At 35.5% G+C, this 24,829-nt stretch overlaps 3 protein-coding genes across 3 annotated transcripts; all 3 read left to right on the top strand.

Moving 5' to 3' along the window:
* Positions 1 to 2,213: 2,213 nt before the first annotated feature.
* Positions 2,214 to 10,461, top strand: TRIADDRAFT_61546 (uncharacterized protein; the record flags this gene model as incomplete). The annotated part of the gene is made up of 26 exons (XM_002117521.1): positions 2,214 to 2,254; positions 4,078 to 4,194; positions 4,386 to 4,457; positions 4,618 to 4,716; positions 4,850 to 4,927; positions 5,020 to 5,142; positions 5,481 to 5,558; positions 5,635 to 5,677; positions 5,795 to 5,933; positions 6,019 to 6,102; positions 6,195 to 6,526; positions 6,633 to 6,918; positions 7,043 to 7,135; positions 7,210 to 7,400; positions 7,499 to 7,717; positions 7,861 to 7,928; positions 7,998 to 8,166; positions 8,251 to 8,382; positions 8,454 to 8,636; positions 8,720 to 8,881; positions 8,972 to 9,235; positions 9,338 to 9,414; positions 9,511 to 9,643; positions 9,843 to 10,013; positions 10,101 to 10,262; positions 10,354 to 10,461. 26 exons carry the CDS (start codon positions 2,214 to 2,216, stop codon positions 10,459 to 10,461), a joined length of 3,624 nt encoding a protein of 1,207 aa, XP_002117557.1.
* Positions 10,462 to 17,367: 6,906 nt separating this feature from the next.
* On the top strand, positions 17,368 to 19,962 carry TRIADDRAFT_32725 (uncharacterized protein; the record flags this gene model as incomplete). The annotated part of the gene is made up of 9 exons (XM_002117520.1): positions 17,368 to 18,159; positions 18,338 to 18,482; positions 18,564 to 18,769; positions 18,881 to 19,045; positions 19,130 to 19,183; positions 19,246 to 19,347; positions 19,444 to 19,517; positions 19,592 to 19,735; positions 19,839 to 19,962. The coding sequence occupies 9 exons, from the start codon at positions 17,368 to 17,370 to the stop codon at positions 19,960 to 19,962; spliced, it is 1,806 nt and encodes a 601-aa protein (XP_002117556.1).
* Positions 19,963 to 21,974: 2,012 nt separating this feature from the next.
* Positions 21,975 to 23,330, top strand: TRIADDRAFT_32645 (uncharacterized protein; the record flags this gene model as incomplete). The annotated part of the gene is made up of 1 exon (XM_002117519.1): positions 21,975 to 23,330. One exon carries the CDS (start codon positions 21,975 to 21,977, stop codon positions 23,328 to 23,330), a length of 1,356 nt encoding a protein of 451 aa, XP_002117555.1.
* Between the last annotated feature and the right edge of the window lie 1,499 nt (positions 23,331 to 24,829).

Genomic DNA, 24,829 nt, shown 5'->3' with positions numbered 1-24,829 from the left:
GCAATGCTTACCTATTCGGATTGTTAGAATATAATATTATATCATGCTGTATCCTGCAAATCTGTAACACACGTTCGATAATTCTATTTGGGCAAATCATCATTACTATATGATGCATATGGTGCCCGAACTAAGTGCAACCTCCTCCATACTTGATCCAGTGGAGATTAATGTGCTCCATAAGCATTTCTTAACTACCGTAAGCCTTTCCACGAATAAGTTTTAATGAGACTGTAGCAGTGGCCACGCTTACCCGATGGATAACGTACAGGAAGCAATAACTCAAAATATTGCCCTACGTTGCCCGCTAAAGAGGATGGGAATTTTAGCTTTTGCTAAGCAAGACAGCATGAATGAAAAGGAATAGGTTAGCCTTTCTAATTTGCACGGCACTTGAAATTTTATAGATGCTAACTATACGCGTTATCGAATTTCGATCTGATATGAAACATGGTTGTATTTTTATCTTGATTTATTTATGGATAAAATGGATTTTATTGACCATAATCATAATCATTGCTCATACCTAGTTAACGATTGAACGTTATAGCGATGTATATAGGTATGGAAATGATATACTGTACACATTGCCATTTGATATGCAATTAGATTATATTATTGTTGTATCTTATTTACGAGGCAATGCTTGACATATCATTGAAGTATTCAGATATACTGTATGCAGTCGCAGCTCTAAACGGAAGCGATTTTGGATTAAGCGGAGCGAGATTAATCATTTTATTTTATGATAGCGCAGTGCAGCACGGTTATTATTGCTCCTAGACTGTCCATACCTGAATTGTAGCATGAATTGTAAAAGAAATTGTAGCATGTCACTATCTGTATATCTTAGGATAGCTCGTATAGAGCAGCATGGTCATGATTACTTAACGAAATGAATCCGCCACAGTCAAGTCTTCTAAGATAGAGCTGAATACGATATAGGCTAGTCGTTTCTCTCGAATTCATCCAGAACGATAATTCGTTACGCTATTGCTACGGTCAATCCTTTGAATCTTAAGGAATGTCGAAGTCAATTCCAGCCATTTCGTTGCAGTAATCAATTATATATCGAATAAAGATATTGCTTGATCTTGCAATGAGCAGTACAGACTAATGATAATTGCTATACTTAGAAGAAATAGGTTGACTGGGACATTAAAGTTCAGCCCTTGGACGGAGAGAGGCAACAAATGTATTACCACTAGCGTAGATTGGCTGGCCTTTCCTAAGGAACGGCTTGCATTTTCCTCAGGATTGTCCAAAGAAATCCCAAGAATATCAAGGCTATAACTGTGTATCTCAAAGACATAGCTGTTTGCACAAACATTAAATAGAATATAGCCTGATTCAGTAGCTATTTGAGCAGTACTTGCTTTGTCAATATACCACGAGTTCTAGACAATTAATTAATTATTCCTAGACTCTTTCAGTAAAGGTTTTTTCGATACTGATCAAAAACCTTCTGGAAATGTTAATACATACAATTATGCCAAAGGAAGTAGTAAATAAAGTTTTGAAACTCGAATTTGGATATATAACATATATATTGTCAACTTGAACAAGTCTGGCAAATACTAGAAGATGCCAAATGGATCTTAGGCGGAGACGACGGATAGACTGAAGGTTCTCCCAGGGCCTGGTTGCGTACCGGTTGCGCAAACTCAGTATTCCCATGTGGGCCAACTGGGTTCTTGCTATAGGATGTATCAATCAAGAGTTGATTATTCCTTGATTACTATAGCGTATGATTCGGAAACGCATGACTCCACCCGGCAAACTTCCAAGATAGTCGATAGTTGCTTGGGTGTGCCGACTGTAATCCCATACTATCTCTATATTATGGAACGACGGTATCATACAGTAGACTAAACCCTACAACACCCCACCTAACCCCACCATGACTCATTGAACCCTCGATACTCTACTGACTGGGTAACGACTCTACACTCTAGGCTACAGTATAGCTTGGTGTCGGTGGCCACTGGTCAAAACGCCAATTCCAACGTGGTAGTGGAACTTGGCATCCATTAACCTCTTCCAATCTTGCTCATCTTGCTCAATTTGCTCCATTTGGCCATTAATTGCTTATTCAACTTGCAAGTTATCCATCTTAACTGTGTATTAGTAGCACTGGAGTGAAAGGATCATTACTATTAGTCTTGGTACATTGATGTTAAGTGGATAGAGGATTGAATTATTGTCAAGAGATTATGGCTAAATCTAAGAAGGACAAGAAAAAATCAGCTGAGCAGTAAGTAGAAAATGATCCCTAAAGCAATTCATTTTCAATAGTCAACAGGATGAGTATGTTTCATTGCATCCATCATCCATGTTCTATCGCCATTTTCTACTCAATTTCTTCCCTTCAATGACAATACCATGATGGAGGATATGGGCTTGATCCTATGGAAGCTAGTCTGATTGCATTATAGCGACGTGCATGATCGCAATGCAATCGAGGATTACAAATGTCGAGGAATATTCTTATTTGGGTGAAAAATCCATGGAGGAGTGGTAGTCATCAATATCATGTTGTCTTTGCTAATTCTGTAATGAATAGTGTGTATAATTCGAGCTTGGAATCTTCATACATGATGATTCAAGGATGGGAAAAGGATTCTTTAGTGATACCAATCAGGATCGAGGTAGAAATTGAAATGGGCTTGGTAGGGGCAAAGACGAGATATTGAAGTCAATCATCGACATGACTACAACTTGGCTATACTCGTATTAAATCGCGATGGAACCCATCCAAAATGCGTAGTAAAGATACTTAATAGGCTTTATTGGATTGTGTAGTGACTACTTTGCTCTTCAGTAGGTTGATAACATCATCAATGATGATTTCAGGATAGAAAATGGATTGATTGAGGATTGAATGGAAGGATAAAGGTAGAATCTCAAATAGCGTTGATATGGCGTAAATAAGATATTCAAGTTTTATTAGCAACATAAGTGACAGGAAGAAGTGCTAAATTTCTCATAGACAGATCCAACAAACATGTAGTATAGGTATTGAGATGCCATGTTCGATTCTATATAACTATGGTACGGTAATTTGGAAACGATGACAGGTTGACGATAGAAAATGGATTCTTGAATGATACTGATCGGTCATAAAAGTAGAAAGTGAAATGGAATTTTATATTGGATGAATGAGATGTTAAAGCTTATCATCAGCATGACTAAAGTTAAGCTATACTTAGTTACTCATACACTGATCAAAATCGTGCAGTAAAGATACTAAAAAGACAAACTAGGTTGGATTCTTCAATGACTTCTCTACTCTTCGGTAGCTTGAAAACATCATCGATGATAGTTTCCTGATAGAAAATAGATTCATGTATTCATGATATACATAATTCAGGGATAGAGGTAGAAACAGAAATAAGATTTGGGCAATGACTACTCTATGATAGTTTGGAAACGATGCCAATTTCAGGATAGAAAATTAATTCTTTAATGATAGTAATCAATAATTAATAAAAATGGAAACTGAAATGCGGTTTCATGTAGCAAGAACAAGATGTTGAAACTGTCATCGATGATGGTTTCTGGAGAGTAAATTGATTCTTAAAACGATAATTTTGGACATGGAGGTAGAAAATTGAAATGGGATTTGGTATGACATCAATGAGATATTAAAACTTTGTCATCAACATCAGCGACATTAGGCTACACTTCAATACATTCCTTACTCTATTAATTCACTTTGAATAATAGAATAGTTGCTTCCGTTATCATGAGAAGTTGTGATTTATCACTTAATTTATGGTCATGAAAGTACATATACATTTAAAATATTCTATTTTGTATTGTAACTAACTAATTGTTGTATTATGCAGTTGTTTGCTTACTAAATGCTTTTCTCTAGAAATTAGCCCGTAGCATTTTTACATTGCCTCTGATATTATGCACTATTTCTGTTGTAGTTGTTTGCTTACTAAATACTTTTCTCTAGAAATTAGCCCATCGTATTTTTACATTGCCTCTGATATTATGTACTAATTCTGTTGTACACCAGTCCAAATTATAGCTAATTTTTTAATATCGTATCGATGACTTGCACCATAGGCCTAAAGGTGCTGATGTTGAAAATACTATCGATATCGATGAGGAAGGTTTAGCTGCTGCTCCAGTGGCTAAAAGAAATGATAAGAAGGGTCGTAAGAAGAAGGGCCAGGAATATTCGTAAGTGCTATGACAGCTTACTGTCAGTCTATTAGACTCTCCATTGAGCAAGGATCAATTCAACGGCTATTAGCATTGAACTTACTTAAATCGAATGAACATTACAATAAGAGGCTGTAGATGAATCCTTTGCTACATGCTGCTAATTTTGAATCCTTCTTATCATGTTTTTAATTATGACCTTATTGCAGTGATGATGAGTTACCAATGGAAGTTGAAACCCCCCAAAACGACAAAGGCCGTGGCAAAGATTTAAACCCTAAGTAAGCCAATTAATAATTAGAAACAGTATGATGGTAGCAATGCTGGATACTGTCTTGAATGACTTATACTTATACGTGATGCAGTTACCATACTGACTGTATAGAAGCCATTATTATATTCAACTTAGATATGTACTGATACTGTTGACTTCGTATTTAGTGATGATAAAGCTGATGCGGAAGCAGATGATGCCAGTCAAAATCAAAATCCTGGAAAGAAAGGAGCCAAGTCGAAGGGAAAGAAAACGAAACAAAAATGGTAGCATTTTTATTCATTAGCTATATTTCATACATTAATGTTATTTATCCCCATTTAAAAGTCGATACTGATGTAGGCTTAACGCCATAAGTAGTCCATGTCTAAATTTTATTTTGATATACAATTTTCATAGGGATGAAGAAGAGCCTGAAAGCGAAGCTCAGCCCAAGACTCAATCGAAGAAGAAAGGAAAGACACATGGAGAAATACTGTAATGTTACGTATTTTGTTGATTATATTAGTGCTGTCTGCAATTTGTCTAAAGATATTGCACAACTATCGTTGCTATTCAATCACTTTTAGCGATGAAGACGATCTGGCAGACTTAATAAAAGAGATGGATTTAGAAGATGAAAAGGCGGCAGCTAGTAAGAAATCGAAAGGTCGCAGTAAGAAAAACAAGAAAAAGAAAGAAATAGACGATTAGTATGTCGTACTTTAACGATACAGCGTAATAATGAATGTTACAGTATTTGATCAGAAAATGACACATAGTAGTAATCGCATGCCTAAAATTAATATTAGGCGTGGCTATTTACCTGCTAACGGGTTGCTATATCGTTATAAATGATCGTGTCGCATATTAAATTGCGCTATTGCTGAATCTGTTAGTAATAACTAAAATATAAAGCGCCTGCTGATTTGCCTGTTGAACACTATGAAAAATTTTCTTCTATACGCATAAATACTGTAATATTATACATGATAAATACCTTACCTTTTTTAGCTTATCAAATAAAATTAACAATTTTTTCGCATTATAGTGATGATGATTTGGAGGAAATAAAGAAGGAAATGGGCATTGCTACTGACACAGCTAGCGTTGAAGAAAAACCGACGAGGTACGGATGCTCAATTTTATTTAAAATTATTGATATAAATGCGACTACTTTATGCTACATATTTATAACTTAATAGAGAAGTTAATGATGAAAATATTGAAACAGAAACAACAGAAAAGGTTTGTCAACATTTTCTTAATGTCTTCTATTTGCTAATCTGATCTGTATTGCGTTAGAAATCGTCTTATTAGATTATGCCTAATTCCATCCACGGTAAAATATGCATTGTTTCATAGGTCAAAGAAACCACCAAGACGGACAATGATGAAGGCGTAGTAATAAAATCTGCTGCTCAAAAGAAAGCAGAAAAGAAAGAGAGAGAAAGGCTTAAGAAGTTAGCTGATAAAGAAAAACAGCAAAAACAGAAACCGAAAGGTCGCTTGCATTTTTTGAAATACATTATGGCACCGACTATGATCGTTAACATAGAATTCATGCTAATTTTATGTTTATACCGTAGGTAAGGTAACTGAGTCTAAAGCCTCAGAAAGTAATGAGAAAGCTGAAGTTTCTGCTGATGCAACTACGGAACAGCCAACTCATGGTACGTAGCTGTTTAACACCGAAAATGATAATTTTGTTGATTTGTTAATGATGGTCTTGTGTAAGATGGCTGTGTTATAAATTGATGCTCAGGTAAGCCTGAAACCGGAAAGAAAGAAGAACAGCCACCAGCAGAAAAAGCTTCTTCAGGATCAGAGGATGAAAGCGATGGTGAAGGTAAGAAGAAAAAGAAAAGAAAAAAGAAGAAGAAGGGTGAAAAAGACGACGCCTCGAAAACAAAAAAGCCTACTAAAGCAAAAATTAAACTAATGCAAGAAGCATTGGAACAAAGAAGACTTCAAGAAGAATCGATGAAAGCAGCGGAAGAAGAAAGAATAAGAAAGGAAGAAGAAGCAGAACGTCTTCGATTAGAAAAAAAACGTTTAGAGGAAGAGAAACGTGAGCGGAAGAAGCAAAAGGAAAAGGTTACCGTTTTATTTTCGAAGCAATGTTAAATAGCCTAAGAAATAGAATTGATAGGTATCAAACAGCTTCTTGCATTTAAGTAACCTACATTATTGGATTCAATAGGAACGTAAAGAAAGGCTCAAAAAAGAAGGTAAATTATTGACAAAAGCTCAAAAACAAGAAAAAGCAAGAATTGAAGCTCGCTTGGAAAGTATGAGACAGCAAGGTTTTAGTGTCCCAGATACCGGTCTGGAAGCGGATGAGGAAAAACCTAAAAAACGGGTTGTGTATGGCAAGAAGAAGAAATCGAATCAAAATAATGCTCAGTCAGCGCAAGAACAAACTGATGCATCTGTAAAGGAAAGTGCTAGTGTAATGAAAGAAAGGCAAGAGTCAGTAGCTATTGAAGGTAATAAGTAATCAAGCATAAAGCTAAAATTAACTGTTTCTTTGATAATTATCCACGGTTAAAGTTTGTCGACTTGTTATTATATAACTTTATATAAGCTTAACCGTTATTGCCTCTTTAAAAGGAATCAAAGAAGAAATTGCTCAAGATGACAATGCAACTGCTGAATCATGGGATAAATTGGATTTTGAGAAAGTTGATGATAAAGATGATACGGGTATATTAAATATTTAATTGGGTATTAATTTCTGGATCTGCAAAATTATATCAAGATTATATAAATACATTTAGAAGCTAAGGTCGACGAAGCAATACCTCAAGAAGCTGGAAAGGCTCCTGACGTTCAATCACCTGTAGCAGAATCGGAAAGCGAGGAGGAATCTGACGAAGAAGAATCATCTTCTGAATCAAGTTCTAGCGATAGCGATAATGACACAACTACTGCTGAGGGTCGGCGTGAAAGAGCTTTAAATAGGATACAAGTAATGAGAAAAATTTAAATAAAGATGATGTTACAGCTGTTCAAGTTTATTTTATGTAGTTTTTAATTGAAAGAAATACTTTATCAAAATCTTGATAGGAGCGTAGGCGGAAAAATGAAGAAAACCGCGACCCTAATAAATTACGAGCCCCTGTTATTTGTGTTCTTGGACATGTGGATACGGGTAAAACAAAGATTCTTGATAAGATAAGGCGGACTCATGTACAAGATGGAGAGGCTGGTGGAATTACACAGCAAATCGGTGCAACGAAGGTGCCAGTCGAAGCTATAAGGGAGCAAACCAAAAATATTAAGGAGGTACTTTTCAAATATTTAGATGCTGCCTGCGTTTGAATAATAACAATACTAATGAATATCCATACAAATGTATTAATTTACGGATAAATGTTTGTACCATATAACTTACGGATTGTCATTCTTAAATTTAATTTTTGAACTAGTTTGCTACATTTGATTTAAAATTACCGGGATTATTAATTATTGACACTCCAGGACATGAATCTTTCAGGTATCGTATTTTTTTGCCTGATACCTGCATAGTTGATTGGTCTAGATTACTGTGTTTGCTTTCTCAAAGTATTAATGAGCAGTTCTCAACGTTTAGTAATCTTCGTAATCGTGGTTCATCCTTGTGTGATATTGCTATCTTGGTAATTGATCTCATGCATGGCTTGGAACCTCAAACGATAGAATCGATTAATCTGTTAAAAAAGAGAAAAACCCCATTTATTGTTGCCTTAAATAAGGTTTAAATTTTTTTAGATTTCATCTATAGCTATGTAAATGTGACGAAATGTTCACACATTGAGGGTTTATTGCTTCAATATTAGGTTGATAGATTATTTGAATGGAAGAAAGCTCCTCATACGAGTGTTGCTGATGCGTTGAAGAAACAAAAGCGGAATGTTAAACTTGAATTTGATGACCGTTGTAGAATTGCTATCACTGCACTGGCTGAGCAAGTCAGTAATTATGAATTACACAATTAAATTTAGCTCGTAAATGTTAACGCCCTTTGAAAATTTTACTGTAGGGTTTAAATGCTGCGTTATTTCACGAAAATCAAGATCCACGAAAATTTGTATCACTTGTACCAACTTCAGCAATAACTGGTGATGGTATGGGAGATTTGATTGCCCTGATTGTAAAGTTGAGCCAGACAATGTTAACAACAAGACTCTCTTATTCTAATGAAATCGAATGTAGCGTTATGGAGGTAGTATCGTTTAAAAGATGTGAATATTTCTCTACCTATTTCCAATAGAGGTGCAAGTTATAAGCTAATATCTGTTTTATTAGGTAAAAGCCTTACCTGGCCTTGGAACTACTGTAGATGTTGTACTAACTAACGGAAAATTGAGAGAAGGAGATACGTTAGTCTTTAGCAGTTTTGATGGTCCTGTTGTAACACAAGCCCGTGCTTTATTAACAACACCGCCGCTGAAAGAAATTCGCGTCAAGGTTGGTAATAATAGTATCGTTAGCCACATATTATACGCGTATTGTACAGTAAATAAATTTTATATGCTGGCGATTGTCATTGTTTTGTAGAGTCAATATATACAACATAGCGAAATTGAAGCAGCAGAAGGCATTAAAATTATCGGAAAAGATCTTGATAAAATCTTGGCTGGTACATCAGTACTTGTTGCAAAGAAACCAGATGAAGTGGATATACTAAAAGAAGAAGTTAGCGCAAGATTGGCAGAATCCTTAAATTCTATTAAATTATCGGATCGTGGTGTCTATGTACAAGCTTCGACTCTTGGCTCGTTAGAAGCTTTAATAGAATTTTTGAAAACGTCAAAAATTCCTGTATGTTCGCAATAATTCAAGAAATGAGTGATTTTTATTATGCATGATACAATGCAGAAACGAGTTAAGTTGGTATATATTTTTTTTCTTAAATGGAAATAGTATTCAGGTATTAACGTTGGTCCTGTGCATAAAAAGGACGTTATGAAAGCATCCGTAATGCTGGAACATGATGCTCAGTAAGTTTCCAGAGAACGTAATGTTAACAAGTAATTGTTTTCATTTTCTTAGGTGCATAAGCTGAACAGTTTCTGAAAATACAACGTTCATTTTAGATATGCCGTAATCCTAGCCTTTGATGTGAAAATTGAGCAAGATGCTACCGACATGGCTAAGAAACTTGGTGTCAGAATCTTTTCTGCAGATATTATTTATCATTTATTTGATAAATTTATGGCTTTTAGGGAGGTGAGGGATGTCGTAGTACCTTTAACAGGTGTAGTAGTTGGGAAGTGTGATTATGATATTAGTATAAGTATACATTATTATAAATAACTGTTAATAACATTGAATGTGGAGTACGTCCCATTTACTATGGTCTAGGCGTTCTTGATTGCTACAAAAATTTATCTGTATTCAAAATTTGGTTTTCGTTTGTACTATTTAGGAAGCGATAAAAAAATTAAAGGAACAGCATAAACATCTTGCAATATTTCCAGCAAAGTTGCGTATCGCACCCCAATATATCTTCAATACTCGCGATCCGATCGTTGTTGGAGTGCGCATCGAAGATGGTACCATTCGAAGTGGTACACCACTGACAGCGTTAACTAAGGAGGTATACAAATATTTACTTACTTTAAAGGTGTTTACGGATTTGATGAGTTTGCGAATAAATGGTAAGACTACTTTTATTATGTCACAGCACGTAGATATTGGTGTTGTTACAAGTGTAGAAATGAATCATAAACAGATTGAATGCGGCGAGAAAGGTCAGGAAGTTTGCATAAAGATCGAAAATATTGGTGGTGATGCACCTAAATTATACGGGCGCCATTTCGATGCTACTAATCTACTTGTCAGCAAGGTATATTTTTAAATAATTTTACCTTGAGTTGTATGAGAATGTCATTTATGAAATGTATGATTGAAATGTACATAACTTTTTTACAAACCAGATTAGTCGAGATTCAATCGATGTCTTGAAGAATTATTTTAGAGATGAGATGCAAAAAGGCGATTGGCTTTTGGTTAAAGAATTAAAGAAACACTTTAATATAATATAATATAGCTTATGGAGCGCTCAAGTTATTATTTTGTGGCAGATTGACAATTTTTAAGATCATATTAAAATTTGATTAATTGAAAGACGCAGAAATTACGATATGACCAATACTTTTCATTGGATCGATATAAGGAATTGCTAAACTGTCGTTGTCTATAATAAGCCTAATGTAATGTTGGTTAGTAGTATGTATTCGTTATTGATTGGATGGTCACACGTTGCAATCGAAAATATAGGTTGATGTTGAAAGAGTCGGTTCTTTCAAAGTATTGACCATTTTACTGTATGATTTAAGTTGTGGACAATTGACTTTAAAGGAGAAATTATCATTATTGTAAATCTCTTTCTCCGTTTATAGTTTAAATTCAAAATGGTATTCTATTTTGTGATGATGCGATGATGGGAAATTGTGCATAAAGTGAATTGTTAGATTAGGAATACACATTGGCTTACCATGATGGCGTTATGAGTACCATCAATTATTTCTATTTAACGATCTAAAGTATAATAGTAGTCATCTTATAGCTTGGTATGTAAACAGTAAATTGTAGTATTGGTAGTATACGATCGTAGGCTGTACAACATTATGGTATACCGGAGTAAAATGATGATGCCTTACGCTGTTCCAGGATAGATTTTTAGTGATTGATAAATGTTTGGCTTTGATGTTACATTAGTACATGCTTATGTTAATCTTAGAATTTTATCAGCATCTACTGATCGACAGAGAGACGGTATCTTCTAGAAATACATTTATTTCATGATGTCCTTAAAGGAGGCATGATGTATGTTTGACATTTTACAATTTTGCTGAAATATAATGGAATTGGCGATTGCAATTTTGAGTTTGATCTGGGTTTGCCTTTTGTAGGTAACTGCGATAAGAAAAAGTATGTAATATAGTCTTGAGCAAAGTCAGCTGCATCACTTTATTCAGAATCTAGTAACAAAGAAAAGAGAAAGCTTTGACCAGTGATTACAGCTAGCCAAGCCTGATCTCTTCAAGTCACTTTCTCAATCTGCTGTCCGTCTCTCTTTTAGTCGTGCTCGTGCTTACATTATTTTCATCGCCTCTAGGATGATATAAGTTAGGCTGGGCGATCTTCTAAGATCGGCCATGACTGCCTTAGAAGGGCTGTTGAACGAGCCAATGGCTCTTTTTCAAGTCTACTCCTGCATCATTTTCATCACTACTTTGATGTTATCTGTACTTCTAAGATTGGCCATGACTGGCTTCTCAGACGTGCTACTGAATGAGTCAATGGCTCATTTAACAGCACTTCCGAGAAACATGACCGATCTTAACAAGAACTTTCAGACTAATTATATCATCCTACAGAGGAGGAAAACGATTCAGGAGTAGACTTACTGTAAGTCTTAGGTCTATTCTTGGATCATTTTCATTACCTCTATGATGTTATCTATTAGTCTGGGCGTTGTTGCAAGATCGCCATGGCTGGCTCCTCAGTATTGTGGTTAAACCTCCTTCTCAAGTCTACCCATGGATCATTCTTATCACCTCTATGATGCCATCTATTAGTCTGGATGTTGTTGCATGATCGGCCATGACTGGCTTCTCAGAATTGTAGTTAAATGAGCTAATGGCTCCTTCTTAGGTCTACTCCTGGATCATTTTAGTCTGGGCGTTGTTGCAAGATCGGCCATGACTAGCTCCTCAGACTTGTTGTTAAACCTCCTACTCCTGGATCATTTTCATCACTTCTATGATGCCATCTATTAATCTGGACGTTGTTGCAAGATCAGCCAAGACTGGCTTCTCAGAATTGTAGTCAAACGAGCTAATGGCTCCTTCTCAAGGTTACTCCTGGATCATTTTAGTCTGGGCGTTGTTGCAAGATCGGCCATGACTAGCTCCTCAGAATTGTTGTTAAACCTCCTACTCCTGGATCATTTTCATCACTTCTATGATGCCATCTATTAATCTGGACGTCGTTGCAAGATCAGCCAAGACTGGCTTCTCAGAATTGTAGTCAAACGAGCTAATGGCTCCTTCTCAAGTTTACTCCTGGATCATTTTAGTCTGGGCGTTGTTGCAAGATCGGCCATAACTAGCTCCTCAAAATTGTTGTTAAACCTCCTTCTCAAGTCTACTGCTAAATCATTCTTATCACCTCTAAGATGCCATTTATTAATCTGGACGTTGTTGCAAGATCAGCCAAGACTGGCTTCTCAGAATTGTAGTTAAATGAGCTAATGGCTCCTTCTCAGGTCTACTCCTAGATCATTTTAGTCTGGGCGTTGTTGCAAGATCGGCCATGACTAGCTCCTCAAAATTGTTGCTAAACTTCCTACTCCTGGATCATTTTCATCACTTCTATGATGCCATCTATGAATCTGGACATTACTATATGATCAGCCATGACTGGCTTCTCAGAATTGTAGTTAAATGAGCTAATGGCTCCTTCTCAGGTCTACTCCTAGATCATTTTAGTCCGGGCGTTGTTGCCAGATCGGCCATGACTAGCTCCTCAAAATTGTTGCTAAACTTCCTACTCCTGGATCATTTTCATCACTTCTATGATGCCATCTATGAATCTGGACATTACTATATGATCAGCCATGACTGGCTTCTCAGAATTGTAGTTAAATGAGCTAATGGCTCCTTCTCAGGTCTACTCCTAGATCATTTTAGTCCGGGCGTTGTTGCCAGATCGGCCATGACTAGCTCCTCAAAATTGTTGCTAAACCTCCTACTCCTGGATCATTTTCATCACTTCTATGATGCCATCTATGAATCTGGACATTGCTGTATGATCGGCCATGACTGGCTTCTCAGAATTGTAGTTAAATGAGCTAATGGCTCCTTCTCAAGTCTACTCCTAGATCATTTTAGCCCGGGCGTTGTTGCCAGATCGGCCATAACTAGCTCCTGCAGAGCGCTGTTGGTGAAAGTCAGCTCTTGTTGTTGAAGTCTTTTTCTGCCTATAGTCAAGGATAGGGAGTAATGGGCTGTTAGCGACAGAGAGCTATCGCTTGTATGAACGGTCGCCAAGGGACAACACTCCAGTCGAATGCTCAAACAAGACCTTGAAGCGCAGTCTAAAGCTTAGTCTGGCTGGAGACCAGCAAACCAGGCAGGCCGTTGGCTGGCGATGGGTGACGTACTGAACGGCGTGACGTGACAGGGGAGTACAGCCAAACAGACTGACAGACATTGGATGCCTGGTTCAACCTTCTTCCTCAAAGGGTTGCCTTGGATGCCTGCTCGTCTCTCCAACATCAATCGGACTATTGCTCGTTGCTTTCCTCTTGAATTCAAGTTATCTTCTAGGTAAGTGGACTTGGATAGCTAGCTAAGTTTATTTCTTGCATTGGAGTTGTTGACAAGCAGTCGAGTAAGCTAGCATTCGACAGTGATAGTTTCCGTCAGTTGGCTGGCGATCGCTATCCGATTGTCGTCATCGATGTTCAGGCCGCTCAAACCATCCTCTTCGCTCATTGAACGATAGCGATTTCAATTTTTTCTCCCTGTTGTATACGCGAACAGTCCAAGCTTTTAGCCTTTTAGACTATTCCATTGCTTACTGTTTTCTATCGCAGCCAATCAGATGAAAATGAGAGATGCTTGTATTGGATTCTTGCTGTACAAATAGACAAAGGAGACGTCCAAGCATATTTGGACGCTGTTTCTACTGGTTGAACTGTGTAAAATATCATGGATGATTTATTTAAGTGGCGTCTTTAGATGTGGATAGAGAGAGAGACAAGGTGTTGTGCAAATTTGATGTTGAACATTATATTTTATCAAGGAATAGAAAAACTATGGAGAAAAAGAAGGCTTACCATGATGGATTCAATACTTGACGTAATCCTTGAATACATTACTCTTGTAGCAATGAAATCGACAATGATCCAATGTCGTACAATATACTTTTCGGCTATCCATTGGATCTTCATTCAGCCAGTCATGATTGCTATAACTACTTTTATTAATCCTTTTCTGTATCATCACTCATTCATGCATAAACAGTGTAACATACCAGTAACTAGATTGCTATGTTTACAAAACACGTTGTTAAAGAATTCTGTATAGATTACCATAAACTCTATTTTCTACGCAGCACGCTTCCATTTACTCAAAGGACATAAAAACTACAGTACTTGGTTTAACATAGAACTAGACAGATCGACCGTTACATACAGATACAGCACGGTATTTAATTTTATTCTTGTAATATTTTTATATTGCAGATATATTTGAAATCAAGTTGTATCCCATTTCTTATTGTGGCTAAAACGAAGTCATTTGCAGGCTATAAAACTTCAGCACTGTGCAAGTACTTCGTCTCAACATCGTTACTGGAAGATCTCCTGTTAACGAAAAACAATGTAAGTTCTTCTATCGATGGCAGTTCTAGCAAAATATCCATTTCCATTAGCGATAATGGAATACATGCGAGTAGAATGTGCTTGCAAGGTATAGCTATGGTGGATCAATCCATACGCTTTCTACCGGCGTTGAAATTGCAATGTTCAATTGAACGGCTTGATGATGTTGTCAATATAAGTTGCTGCTAAGATCATTAGTATTCCCATGTTTAAGTAGAGTTAGGATTGATCATAACCCATACTAATCTTATCGCTCAATATTACCCTTTCATACCGTAAAAAAAGTGATTCATATCTACTGGATTAAATATTGCCGGAAGGATCGTAGATAATTGCAGTTGTGTGGGGTAACTTTATTAACATTCATATAAACTTGATGTACTAGCCAACGGAATAGAAAACAGATCATAATAATAAAAAACAGGAAAAATAAACAACAGATTTTGATCGGCTAAGCTGCAATTCTAGCATAGAAAACTTAGAAAATTTCCATCATAGGGTGGAACTTCATCAACATTCATTGGTATTCAATAGCAATCATCCATTTGCTTGATGTTGTGACGAATAAACAGAATGTATATATAAAAAAATCATCTACATAAACTATGGATGGATGATTGTATGCGTATACGATGTTATTATAAATTGGATTAACATTCATATTACTAATACGTGCAGTAAGATCAATAACAAAATTACTGGGTAAACTGCGATCCCATCCTATCAATCATACAAAATCATAGTTATAGGATGCAGCTTTGTTATCCTTCAGCAACATTCATCCATGCACCTGATAATAATGTAATGCAGACAGAATAAATTCAATCAATCTGCTAGGCAAAGTTTACACTAATAATGGTGTACAAATAAGATATTGTAAACCACCATGTACTAACTGTCAGCTTTCGATGTGATTACAACAATTGAGTAAAAAGAATGGGAAGTTTGCCTAGTAAACAGCACATTGGCGGCGGCTAAACTTAGATGGTAGTACTTTGTTAGCAACTCGATGATAACAAAAGGATGGATGAAAAGTAGGCTGGGTAGTACACAAGCACTGATGAAACATTGACATCATTTAATTTGGCCACAGTGATAAATCAACTGACTTGTTCTAATCTATCCTTCCAGTACCTTCTCCTTTTATGTGCTAGAGATCATGCTTGGATACAACTTTTACACATCGAGATGGCCAACATTGATATTATTCAATTTAGCATCAGCAATAAATTAACTGGCTAATTTCATTTTCATCCTTGCACTCTTACTTCCCTCTTGTGGGCTAGGGGCCATGATTGGAAGCAACTTTTCTGCATCTAGATGAGTTAATACTTTATTAATAAATTATAAACATCATATACTCGTACATTTAATCAAGCCACATAGCACAATGGCTTCATGTAAAATTGATGACTATTAAATAAGAATAGCTACAGTCTTGCTGTTTTGGCAAGAGTACATATAATCAAAGTCTAGCATAGGTTTGATCGATACTTCGATGTAAGAGGATTAAACGGCCAATGATCTGCTTACTTACTAATCGCTATTCAAGGTTATAGTACGCGAATTTAATGGTAGTTAAACTTTAATTCATATAAGATCTGCCGACTTTGCTAATGAAGCATTTCTTAATGTCACAGTCGTACTGACATCAGCCGTCTTTGCTTTATAAGTAGCTGTGAGCAACAAACGATAAAATAACTTACGATTGATTTCGTACAGCCATTATATCACTAATTATAATATGCCGTTTGTACTGTACAACTTTCATATTTTCTCATTTGAAGTCAAATCGAAGTGTCTGTAAGGTCAGGATAATAATTTTAATTGATTTATAAAATATCTTCTATTATTTCTCATTATAGGGAAGGAAATAGTGATGATTGCAGTACTTCTGATAATCAAGTTTTAGACAACAAGAAAAGGAAAATATGTAGAGATTTCGGTTTGTATATAACTAACTCAGTGATTATGGGACAGTAAAAATACTGTTGACATATCTTCAATTTATTGATATGGACATGGTACAGTAGTCTGGCCAGTGATGAATTATTAGTCAAATAACTCCATGGAAAGATGTTACTGCAGTATTTTTTAATTAGCACACAATAAACCGAATTGATACTGTGCATATCTGTAATAATTAATTCATTATACTCTAGTTATTTTATTGACCCATGCACCTGTAGAAGTGGAGTTACTGTCTGCTACAGTGAAATTATAACATCAATTGTTAATGTATTTGGCTGATTCATTACTATGTCATATTATAGAGGCAACAGAACATTTTCTTACCTGCACTGCGGCTAAGTGTAAAGAAAGTAATAATTACGACGCCTTAAATACCGTAATTGCCGATATTTTCTCCTCTCCAGAGTCAATATCGAATTACTTTTGTATAAATGGTGACAGCGTGGAACTTGTAGACATTATTTATGTTCGAAAGATTTATACTATCCTTTCTGACCACTTCCATTCTTCTGTTGAAGAGCGATTATTTATTGCGACCAATGGATTAATGGAACACTTACAAGGTGGAATTGACGATCAATTGTTAATGTCAATAATTATTATAGTATACGAAAATCCACAATTACAAAGTCCAGAGTATTTCGAGAATGTTTTACCAAGACTTTGTCAATTAGTTCGCAGCTTGTCATTACCGGCAAAAGCTGAACTTGTACGCTTTTGGGCAAAATTTAATGAATCGCAAATGCTTCAACTTGTTATTTCTTTACAACAATACTTAACATGTACCGTCGTTAATATTCTCGCATGCTCAGATACCGATATACTGACATCGATAGATATTTCTCTATCCAACATCTTATACAACTTAGACATGCTCTATTTGGCTAACTGCTTAGGCGGTATAACACGTCAAAGTAACCTTGCTCATTCTGAGATAGTAACAAATCAAGCTAGTACTACCGCCAATGCTGATGCAAGAAGTGATCAAGTTGGCGTCTTTATGAGAACCGTTGGTGGGCTTCGTCGAAAACAAGACATTAGACATCATGAGCTACAGAGACTACTTAATATTGATCCTGCTATTTGCCGTCGCCCAATCGTTACGTTTAGTGCATTTTATAATGAGGCATTAAGTGATGCAATCGATCCTCGCTACGATTATCGAAGATTTACTGTTAATGACATATGTTTATTGGACTTTCCTTGCGTTATTATGCCCTTTAATAAAACGCAGTATCTTTCGTTGGATTGTCGTTTACGACAGAATGACGAAATTGGCGCGGCAATTATTTTAAGCCTACTCAATCGTGATGTACCTAATCCATTTTTAATAATTCGTGTTCGTAGAGATCATCTTATTGAAGATGCTTTATGGCAGGTACGTCAACAGCAGTAGTTATGAATGTTACGTTACGTTGCTATAGTGTTAAACCTGATCGATAGTGGCAGATACATTTGTTCAATATTACATTTGTAACATATTTATTAAATCAACGCTATTTTATTTATATAATATTAAATCAACACTATTTTATTTATATAATATTATTATACAGCTGGAGCATGTTTCAGATGATAATCCAAGTGCTTTATTAAAACAATTGAGAATTAAATTTGTCGGAGAAGAAGGTGTAGACGATGGTGGACTTTCCAAGGAATTTTTCGTACTTATCAATCAGGAAATTTTTAATCCAGAATATGGTAATTACTATGACATCAAATATCATGTCTTCCTTGAATCTAAGCATTGTTAACCTTCCGCTTTGCTTTTATTTCCTAAAGCTATGTTTAGGTACAATGAAAAAGCTGGGACTTATTGGTTTACACCTGATTCTTATGAAACAGATGCACAATATAAGCTAGTTGGTATACTTGTAGGATTAGCTATCTACAATGGCATCATTTTAGACGTTACCTTCCCTATGGCTTTGTATAGGAAACTATATGGGCAGAAATTAATTTTGGAAGACTTAAGTGATTGCTTTCCAGTATGAATATAGTAGTATACTTCAATCGATATATCCTTTATTAATAAAGATCGTAGTACAAATTATTATAGCCTGGTATGTAATAGGTACATCTATGTTGGTGTTTATTAGGAAATTTGGCAAAGCTTGGTAAACTTATTAAATTATGAAGGCGATGTGGAAAATGACTTCATGTATACTTTTAAAATTAGTTACACAAACGTATTTGGTGATGCAGTTACTGTAGATCTTGTGGAGAATGGTGGTGAAATTTCTGTAAATAAGAACAACAGGGAGGTTGGAAGGAAAACAATTTTAGTCTTTATGATGATTACATTATTACTTTACCAATAACTGAATGTAATATTTTTACTGTATTAGGAATTTATTAGACTTTACACGGAATTTCTATTAACAAATTCGGTCAAAAATCAGGTAAACTCTTTATTTAATTAGTTAGCCTTATGATATAAAACTAAGTGCTATGTTCTTTATAGTTTGATGCTTTCAAAAAGGGTTTCAACATGGTAACTGAGGATTCTTTGCTCAAATACTTGTTTCGACCTGATGAAGTTGATATGCTTGTATGCGGTAGTAAGGTATGATTGCAGGATATTCTTCAAGATAAATGTAAACTGTTCATCGTATTACTAATTTTTAATCCTTTATTATGTAATGATATCATGTAGGAAAAGTGTTTAGATTTTCATGAGCTAGAAAGAGTTACATATTATGATGGAGGATTAACAAAAGATTCAACCTTAGTCAAGTAATTGAAAATAGTGCTCATATAAAGTACAAATATTGCTACTCACGGTTTATTTATAAAATGTCATATGGCAGGGATCTTTGGGAAGTAGTACATTCTTTCGATGAAGAAAGTAAACGTAAATTCTTAAAATTTACGACTGGTAGTGATCGCGTACCAGTTGGAGGATTATCAAAAATTATGTTTCGCGTTATTAAAAATGGTGACGATTCTACTAGGTAAAATTATTTCTATATTTTATACCGGTAATGGTCGTAGGACTATTCGTAAATAGAAAGTGTAAATGACAGGTATTTTATTTCTTCTATGTATGATTTTTAGGCTACCGACTTCTCATACATGCTTCAACGTGTTAATGTTATGTAATTATTCCAGTAAAGCAAAGCTTAAAGAACGGTTACTCTATGCAATTAACAATGGAAATGCTGGTTTCGGTCTCTCATAAATATTGGAAGGTATAACTTTATTCGGATAATATCAGAATTATTTGTAGACTGTTCGAATATCATCATGTCCAATCTTGGGCCTACTGATCTCAGATTGTGTCATGAACATATTACTTTTGTACACCTCATGATCATGTTAGCCTTCGTATAGACATCAATCAATAATGTAATGTTATTATTAGGATACACTAATGTAAGGTATAGACCGTATGCTGATATGGAATTGAAGATTATTACCGAACTAAAAAGTATTTCCACGCTTAATTGATGCCTAGTTCATTATTTAAGCTCATGATTTGAAAGTATTCCTATTTTCTTTAAGGAAGCACAGGATAAATTCAGTTGATTTTAAATTGTATCTCACGTATGGAGTTAATTAATTTCTGGTATTACTACATATGATAAAAGAGTTACTCTGTAGCAACACCATTGAGTCGATGGTGCTTCGGTACGATGAAATTTTTATGATGGACTCAACACCGTAGAGTTGTCGCTCAAATTGTTTCAGTTAATTTTATCGATTGTTTGCCTATGCTATTAACGATGGGACAATGTTTCAATAAAGCCAATTTAGAAACCTATCGAAGCATGAGACATTGTCTGATATGGTACCTTATATTAATCATAGTTCGTCAGTCCGATTTTTTACAAAGATGGAAATAAATAGGACATTATTTCATAGCTTAACGTGGAATATATCTCTACATAAAGTGCTAACGGTTAGTTACCCATATCCACGTGTTGCGATAGTGAGAGCTTGTAGTCTAGTGTCTCTCCTTTAAAGGTTGTATTGTAGCTTACCTTAAGATATGAAGAATACGTCATTGTTCAACATCGTAGGAAATTTATCAATGGCATTATTTTATTATTTCAAATTATAATTTGCGATCTTGATCTGTGTAGCCGTCGATCGTACGCAATTGAAATAAGAATAAATAGTACATTCACTCTACAGCAGATTTATGAGTATTATTCCGTCCATGTAAATGTACGTATACATCTTGTGTCTTCCACTTGCCTCTTTTAAACTAGTCTACGAAAACGTCTTGTCTAATTAGAGGGAATACTATCAAGTCATAAAGTTAAATTAAATCTATAACGGAAGCAGGCGCTTACTGTAATTGAATAAACTTTGCAACAGACTGCATGCATTCTCGATAGTATTAGATTACCATGGAAAGCAAGTAGTACAGTATAGTCCTTGTAGCTAGTAGCTATGAAATTGTTATCAATACTTTCTACACTTTAATGCTATCTAATTGTCCTTACTAGCACTATATTTAGACGAGTCTACTCGTATGTTAAGTAGGCTAATGAACAGTACTCAGAGCTTCCAAGCCTATTCTAAACAGGCTAATAATCAGTACTAACATATTGCCATAGAAAATGAGCAGTAGTAGGTTGACTAATAGCTATTGTATAGGTATCTGTTTAATGCTGTCTTATTATCTTTACTCTTTATTTAAGCAAGTTTATGCTAAGTAGGCTAATAAAGAGTGCTCAGAGCTTGCAAAGTCTATTCTAAGCAGACTAATTTAAACTAAGTTGAAAGGTGAAAAATATACTGGACTCCATAACAACAAATTGCCATAGAAAACGAGTAACAGTAGCGAGGGTACGGGCATCTATACTCTTAACTGTATGTTAAAACAGCATCTCTGCTATCGAATCCGAGAACGGTATTACTATAGCATACTGTATAAAACTACCCATTACGACAGTAGTATATGACCATCATGGTGCAGTTTTCTTCTTGCCCAGTATCCATTTCTGCATAATTATTCTAAAGTCACAATAACTGCTACTAGTCTGCTACTGATGCCAAACAGAAATCTTCTTACAGACATTTTCTATCCATTTAGACCATCATTGAATTCTTAATGCTTGGTAACGAAAAGCAGACAGTCTAAATAGTTGATAAAATATCGAATTGCCTGGTTGAGATCGCAATCTTTCAAATTACAACGAAGGTGGCAACGACGTAAACATGGCGATGTTGTTTTGCTTTGCGATGATTTTATGGACAACGACATTGCATCCCGGGAATGCAGCACCTAAGGAAGATTGGATCACTTCTTTGCCTGGATTATCTCATCAATCATCCTTTAAGCAGTATTCTGGATATTTAGATGGTGGTAATGGCAATAGATTGCATTACTGGTTTGTTGAATCTAAAGGAAAACCTTTACGTGATCCACTTGTATTGTGGCTAAATGGAGGGCCTGGTTGTAGCTCTATTATTGGTTTACTACTGGAAAATGGACCTTTTATGCCCAGCTACGACGGTAAACATTTAACCTTGCGTAATACATCTTGGAATGATTTCGCCAATGTCATTTTTCTAGAATCACCTGCTGGTGTTGGCTATTCATATAATGACAAGAGAAATTATACATGGGATGATGACCAAGTTGCCGACAGTAATTATGCTGCATTAAAATCTTTCTTTAATAAATTTCCTGAATATTCTAGAAATGAATTTTACATCACCGGCGAAAGTTATGGAGGAATTTATATTCCTACGTTAGTTCTACGTACTATGAATGATTCTAAAATCAATTTGAAAGCATTTGCTGTAGGGAATGGTCTAATGGATACACGTTTAAATGATAATTCCATGATTTATTTTGCTTATTATCATGGTATCTTTGGCCAACATCTATGGTCGCAATTACAGAAATATTGCTGTTCCCGTGGCTCTTGTAACTTTCATAATCCAAGTGATATTCATTGTAAGAAAGCATTAGCTGTAGCTCAACAGGTTATGAATGATGATTTAGATAATTACAACATCTATTTTGATTGTTTTCACTGTTCATCATCGATGGGCTCGCAGGCAAAGGTATTGCTCAAACGACTGCATCCAGAACTCTATCCTTCCCGATTAGATGAACCCTATATGAGTAATAATCAAGTTACTCCTGATGTTATTTATATGAATAGGAAAGATGTCAGAAAAGCATTACATATACCCGATCATTTACCAGCATGGAACGATTGTAGTAATGCTGTTAGTGCTAATTATACTACAACATACAATTCTTCAATCAAGTTAATCCCCAAATTGTTAAAAAAATATCGTGTTTTAATTTATAATGGTGACGTGGATATGGTATGCAATTTCTTAGGTGATCAATGGGCTGTCCACTCTCTCAATCTTAAAGTTGTGAAACCTCGTCAGCCTTGGTTTTACAACGATAGCAATGGTAAACAGGTTGGAGGGTATGTTATTCGCGCTAACAAGCTTGACTTTCTCACAGTGCGAGGATCAGGTCATCAAGTACCGACTTTTAGACCACAGCAAGCTTACCAAATGATCTATAATTTCATCCATAATAGGCCATATAGCACTAAGGTAGTGCCCTAAACTGGCCATGCTCGTGTACGATAGTATGGTAAAATTGGACTTCAATCAAGCTGGCTTTATTGATTCTGGCTGATTGATACTTAATTTAGCAATCTATGATGATAAACTAATAACTGCTTGTATTCGATTCATGTTGATAAGGATTATACTTTATGCGTAGCATTTTAATGAAATAAGACATTCCTCCCCAACCCCTTTTTATGTCGAGGGGGGCTTTTATAGCCCACGTTTAATGCCTTCCGTTATAATAATGTTCATTTATGACGATAACAACTAATAACAGCTTGCATTAGGTTCATATCAATGATGAGCGCATACTTTTTGCGTGGACTTTCAATGAAATTACCTATATTCATTCATTACAGTACTAACTGTAAAGTAATCTGGCTTGTTTATATCTTATAGATGTTATCTATGACAGACCACGACGATGCTATGGACGTAACATGGTGAAATACAATTCTATCCAATCTTTATACCAAAAGATAAGTTATTTTGCCTTGTAGTATACCCGTACTTACATTGGATAGAATGATTGGTATTCTATATTTTACATTACTGCATAGGATGACAAACTAAGATGTAAAGAGTGCTCCTATACGTTTTGCATAATGTATAAATTTGGCTAATAATTATATAATTATCATTGCTACAGTATATGTTGTGCAGAATTTGAAATATCTGTGTGGATTGAATAATATTAATATATAATACGAATTCAGTACAACTTGTTTAGCAATTTAAATATATTTGAAACCTCAACAATATGCTCTTATATGTAATAGAAATAACACTATGAAATTAAATTGAATGCAATTTCTAGCCAAGCCATAATATCACCATTCCATCTTGTGCAATCACAAGTTTGTACTGCTCATTTTAACATCTAAATACAAAACTGCAAATTAATGCTAAAGTAAATCCTGTATGAGCTGTTTCAGCACCATCTGCAGAGGTAGTGCGCCTCTTTGACCCAACTTGAACCCCACTGATGAAAGGGTTGGCAGCCAACCATAGTAGGCTATATTGATTATGAAATCATCATTCCATCTTGTAGCATGTATAGTGTAAATCACGTAATGAAACTACTAATTTTAACTTGGAAATACAAGACTGCAAATTAATGCAAAAGTAAATCCTGTATGAGCTGTTTGAGCACCATCTGCAGAGGTAGTGCACCTCTTTGATCCTACTTGAACCCCACTGATGAAAGGGTTGGCAGCCAACCATAGTAGGCTATATTGATTATGACAAAATCATTCTATCTTGTAGCATGTATAGTGTACACCACGCAATTAAACTGTTAATTTTAACGTGGAAATACAAGACTGCAAACTAATGCAAAAGTAAATTCGATATGAGCTTTTTGAGCTCCGACTGCAGCAATAGGGCATTTTTTGGAACCCACTCACGAAAGGGTTAGCAGCTGAGCCATATTAGGCTATACGGATTATAAGCAGTTTGAGCTCTAACATGTCTAGTAAACTAATTAATTGCGT

Source organism: Trichoplax adhaerens, genomic scaffold, assembly GCF_000150275.1.
Source record: "Trichoplax adhaerens TRIADscaffold_25 genomic scaffold, whole genome shotgun sequence".
Lineage (NCBI taxonomy): Eukaryota > Metazoa > Placozoa > Uniplacotomia > Trichoplacea > Trichoplacidae > Trichoplax > Trichoplax adhaerens.
Note: the sequence above shows the minus strand (reverse complement) of the source record. Positions and strands in the feature narration are given on the sequence as shown.